Source organism: Acomys minous (genome assembly GCF_964271855.1).
Source record: "Acomys minous genome assembly, chromosome: 10".
In the NCBI taxonomy this organism is placed as follows: Eukaryota; Metazoa; Chordata; class Mammalia; order Rodentia; family Muridae; genus Acomys; species Acomys minous.
In genome coordinates, this window is record NC_140491.1 from 72564470 (window position 1) to 72569571 (window position 5102).

The 5102-nt window shown below is 45.9% G+C and overlaps 1 protein-coding gene across 1 annotated transcript in view; it reads left to right on the plus strand.

Annotated features, from left to right (window-relative positions):
- Positions 1-1578: 1578 nt before the first annotated feature.
- The window catches only part of B3GALT9 (beta-1,3-galactosyltransferase 9), a 41194-nt gene continuing 37670 nt past the window's right edge, over positions 1579-5102 (plus strand). The window contains exon 1 of the mRNA XM_084798612.1: positions 1579-2243. Within this exon, the coding sequence (XP_084654738.1) occupies positions 2169-2243 (75 nt within the window). The 5' untranslated portion in view covers positions 1579-2168. The remainder of the gene's footprint in view (positions 2244-5102) is intronic.

Here is a 5102-nt window from a genome sequence, read left to right on the forward strand (position 1 = left end):
GCACCATCCCTGTCTGTGTCCCAGCTATAGGTGCTCCGTGACTTTCCTAAAACAAAGATGGCTCACCTGTGTGCCTGTGTGTGATTAGAGTACCATACTCTTCTGCTCGCCGACTACCCTCAGAACGCAAAGCAGACTAGAAACAGCAGAGCTGCGGTACCTTACTGGGAGAGGGCAGACAAACTTGGCTTCAAACACAAGCTCCAGCACTCAACAGAGAGCTCTGACAAGTCTGTTCCCCTCTCTGAACCCCAGTCTATTCACATATAAAATGGGGATATAGCGATCCCAGAAGACAGCTGTTGAGAGAATTTAGTAGTGCAAATAAAAGGAAAACTTAGCCGGGCGTGGTGGCGCACGCCTTTAATCCCAGCACTCGGGAGGCAGAGGCAGGCGGATCGCTGTGAGTTCAAGGCCAGCCTGGTCTACAAAGCGAGTCCAGGACAGCCAAGGCTACACAGAGAAACCCTGTCTCAAAAAACCAAAAAAAAAAAAAAAAAAAAAAAAAAAAAAAAAAGGAAAACTTGGATTTCAATTTTGAGACAAGGGGAGTCCTTTTGACTTCTTGCAATTACTAGAAAGCTCCACTGACTGCCAAAGACGAGTTTGGAGCGCCACTCTGCTTTCCTTCTGGAAAAAGAACAAGGACCAGGCTGGCTCTGCCATGTGCCCAACATGTATTTAGACATCGACTGCTATCCAGAATGCTTTGTTGTGCCCTGGGTGTTTTGGCTAAGATTACCTCGAGATGCCAGGCTGGAGGGGCATATTAAGAAGAAAATTGGAATATCGGATAGTTTATATTGTAGGAACCAATTCACATTCCTGAATTCTCGAGGGAATGTTTGAATTCTGTTTTTAAAATGGTGGTCAGGGGGCTAAAGAGATGGCTCAAACAAAACCAACCAAAACAATAAATGAAAAATCCAAATAAATTTGATCAGTTTGCATCTGTTTAAAGTCTTACAATAGTTGCCCAGGATATCAAAAGAAAAATAAATCGACGTTTTCCTTTTTTTTCTTCTGATCTTCAGCCACTGGCGTCACTGGCTATTCTGTCTACAAGTGTACCTCTACTTAGATGCTGTTCAACATACACTTGTTAAATGAACCAATGCTAAAGCTGTATTAGGTGTTGGGCTGGAGAGATGGCTCAGAGGTTAAGAGCAACACTGTTTGCTCTTCCAGAGGTCCTGAGTTCAATTCCCAGCAACCACCTGGTGCCTTACAACCTTCTATAGTAGGATCTGGTGCCCTCTTCTGGCACACACGCAGGCAGAATGTTGTATACATAATAAATAAGCCATTTTTTAAAATGTTTTTTTTTAAAAAGCTATTTTAGGTGTCAAGAACTGTTCCCGATACTGGGATACGACAAAAACAAAGTAAAAAGACAAACCAAAACAAATCCGCAATTCAAACAAACAAAACCCTTCCTATCCCCTCGTTCACTTAAGGCGGTAGCTGGTTTTCCAGTACAGGCTCTACCTTTTTTGTTTCCTTTGAGATTTGGGGCAAGTAATACACGCAAGCTTTGCATTCCTATCAATTTTATAAGAATTGAACAGGAGAGAAAAAAAAAAAAAAACGAGTGCCAGTATTTGTACAGATTGGCATACGAAATGCTTTAACATTTGTTTCTTGTCTTCCAAGCGGGAGAATTGACGGTGTTAAAACTGTTTTAAACGTCTAGGCCAGGTCTTCACTAGCCCTGGAAAGACAGTAACAGTAACCCTAACTTTAATTTAATAGGCTGACAGAGGTAGGTGTGAGAGTCAGGTAATGCCTAGCTACCCACTTCGTGGTCTTCCCTAGAAAAAGCCTCCTCTGGTTTTTCAGAGGTAAAGTCTGTTACAAGTGTAGGAGAGGAGACTCATTTCACTAAAACTACAAATTCCATCACTCCCCGCGGCAGACAGCTACGGGTCCCAGCAGGTTTCATCAGCCGGACCGCCGGGTTCTTTGGAAGACCCGTTGCCCAAGAGTTCCGCCGCGGGGCGTGTCCGGAAGCGGAAAAGAAGCGGGTCTGGTTTTGGCGTCGCTACGCAGACGCCACTCACGGGCCGGACGTGACGTAAGGAGGGTTCCGGCTTCGATCTCCGCCGCTGCCTCCTGTACTACAGCCGCCGCCGCCGCCGCCGTCGTCGCCGCGGCTTGCTCTTCATAAAATGGCGCCGCTGGACCTGGATAAGTATGTGGAGATAGCGCGGCAGTGCAAGTACCTTCCCGAGAACGACCTGAAGGTGAGCCGGGCGGGAGGCCGTCCAGCTTGCGAGGCAAGCCCCTTCCGGCTGCGGGGCGTCCGTCGGCCCGCCCTTCTCCCGCTGCCGGACCCCTACCGGGCGCCCCGTCCCAGCACGGCGGAGGGCGCCCCGCGGTGTGACGCCGAGCAGGGGAGCCGGAATCCCCAGATGCTCTCCCGGCTCCCTTGGGGGAGATTCCGGGAGATGTCGCGACCTCCTGGCCCCCACAGGACTCCGAGCCGTAGCATCTTTGCCTAAAGACTAACTCCCTCGGTGCTCGCGGGATGGGGTCCTCTCCGCAGCGGGGACGGGAGCCGCTGCCTGCGGCCGCAGTGTGTTTAAGTCCCCAGAGGTGGGAAGCCGGTGGGCGGGATCGGTGTGACAGTTGTGCGGAGAGAATGTCAAGTCTCCTCCACTTCATTCACTCCCCCAAACTGTTGATGGTTTTCTTCAGATAACTCGGATGTGGATCGCATTTCTTAGCACGTTGTTGAGGTATTTAAGTGAATAAGCAGTCGCTTATCAAGAAATTTAAAAAAAATTTAATGACATCTGAGGTATACCCCCATAACTCAAGGTGTCATTTTCTTGCTTTTCCTAAGGAAGTCTCACTAAATTCAAGTTAGTATTGTTAAAGGAGCCAGGCAGAGGTAGCGCACGCCTTAAATCCCAGCATTAGGGAAGCTGAGGCAGGCGGATCACGGTGAGTTCGAGGCCAGCCTGGTCTACAAAGAGTCCAGGATGGCCAGAGCTGTTACAGGGAGAAACTCAGACTCGGGAAAACAAACAAACAAACCAAACCAAACCAAAATGCCTCCCCCCGCCCCGTGCCCCCCCAAAAAGAAAAAGACAAAATGAGTGTTAAAGGAATTGAATATAAAGGAAGTAGGCCGTTGATACAACACTGCCCTAATGCATTTGTTTCTGTTAAAGCTAGTGTTTAGGGCCCATTGGTGTTTATCCGATACCAGCTAGTGAATATTTTGTTCCATTAACTTTGATTTATTATGTAGTAAGTTCATAAACTCTCCATCATTTGCATTTCTTTTGTTCTTGTTTTTTTTGGGGGGGGTTGGGTTTTGGTTTTTTGAGGCAGGGCTTCTCTGTGTAGCCTTGGCTGTCCTGGACTTGGTTTGTAGACCAGGCTGGCCTCAAGCTCAGAGATCCACCTGCCTCTGCCTCCCGAGTGCTGGGATTAAAGGTGTGTGCCACCACGCCCAGCTTTTTTTTTTTTAAATAAAAGTTTTAAGCTATGGGTTAAAAACTAATTTTTTTCAAGAAAAGTTTACATTTTTGTTGGTTAATTCTATTTCTCTTGGGAAGATTTTGGTCTGTGTGTGTTTTTCTCTCACATTTGGAACATGAAGTTGATATTTAAATCAGTCAACAGAGTATGCAAAATGTGTAAGACCACATGTGATAAGAGGATATTTTTCTTCCACTTCCCAAATAGCTACGCTCCGTGCTTTCTTTTCTCTCCTTTTTAAATCAAATAAATAAGATTTAATTAGTGTTTCTGGGTGCCAGAGGCACAGGTCACCCTGGAGCTGGAGTTACAGGCAGCTGTGAGCCATCAGATGTGGTCCTCTGCATAGACTTAATTGTTGAGCAATCTCACAGGCATTTTTTTCTTTTTTGGCCATGCTGGCCTTGAACCTCTGACTCTCCTGTCACTTTTTTATTTTATTGTGTGAGGATTGAATCTTTTTAAAAAGTTGTTATTTATGTACATGTATGTGTACCTGTGTGAATTTATTTGCACCAAGTGTGTGCTGGTGCTGGCAGAGGCAGAGGGCATACTATCCCCTAGAATCAGATTTATGGGTGTTATGAGCTACCTGATGGGGTGCTGGGAAGTGAACCTGAGTCTTATGCAAGAATAATAACCTCTTTTAACAGGAGCCACTCCAGCTCCTTTTGTGTGCTTTTAATTTTATTTTAGGTTTATTGAAACAGGGTTTCTCTGTATAACCCAAGCTGCCCTGGGAACTCCCTCTATAGACTAGGCTGGCTTTGAACTAACATCCACTGTTCTCAGTGTGGGATATGTGTAGACACCCTCAGAGGCCATTGGTGTTACATCCCTGTGGAGCTTCAGTTACAAGCAATTATAAACAGCCTCACATGGCAGCTGGGAATAGAATTCAGGTCCTCTGCAAGAGCAGTGCGTGCTCCTAACCACTGAGTCACTTACAGTTTTTCTTTTTTTAATTTTTAATTTTTTTTATTTTTCAAGACAAGGTTTCTCTGTGTAGCCTTGGATATCCTGGACTCACTCTGTAGACCAGGCTGGCCTCCAACTCACAGAGACCTACCTGCCTCTGCTTCCCAAGTGCTGGGATTAAAGTGTGCGCCACCACTGCCTGGCTAGAAGTCTTTCTTAGTAGTTAACCAAAAAATTGGGTGGGTGGGTGGGGTCTAATAAGGAATTAATTTTCTGTCTTGGAAATAGTTTCAGCAGATTAATTTGTTGTCAGTATCTAGTATATTTTCTATCTCAAAATAGATGTGTACATGTATATACTTAGGTATGTATTTAAGCCTGGGAGGAATCTTACCTGGTCACACACTGAGGAAACTAGGGCCAGAGAAAGCACACCAGTGAAGTAATGCCAGTCACCAATCTTCTAGCTCAGGGCACTTCTCACCCCAGGTCACCTCTGTGTCACCAGCCAGTTGGGGACCAGCTTTTCACATGTAAACTAAAGCCTCAGAAAACTTACATCTTATATGGCCAACCCTGCCTCTGACAAGAATGATGGTTACAACAAGTCATCAACAGTCAACTAGCCGACTCACATTTGCACTTTGTAGAATGGTACCTAGTAGAAAGTTAATACACGTCACAGGAGTCAGTAG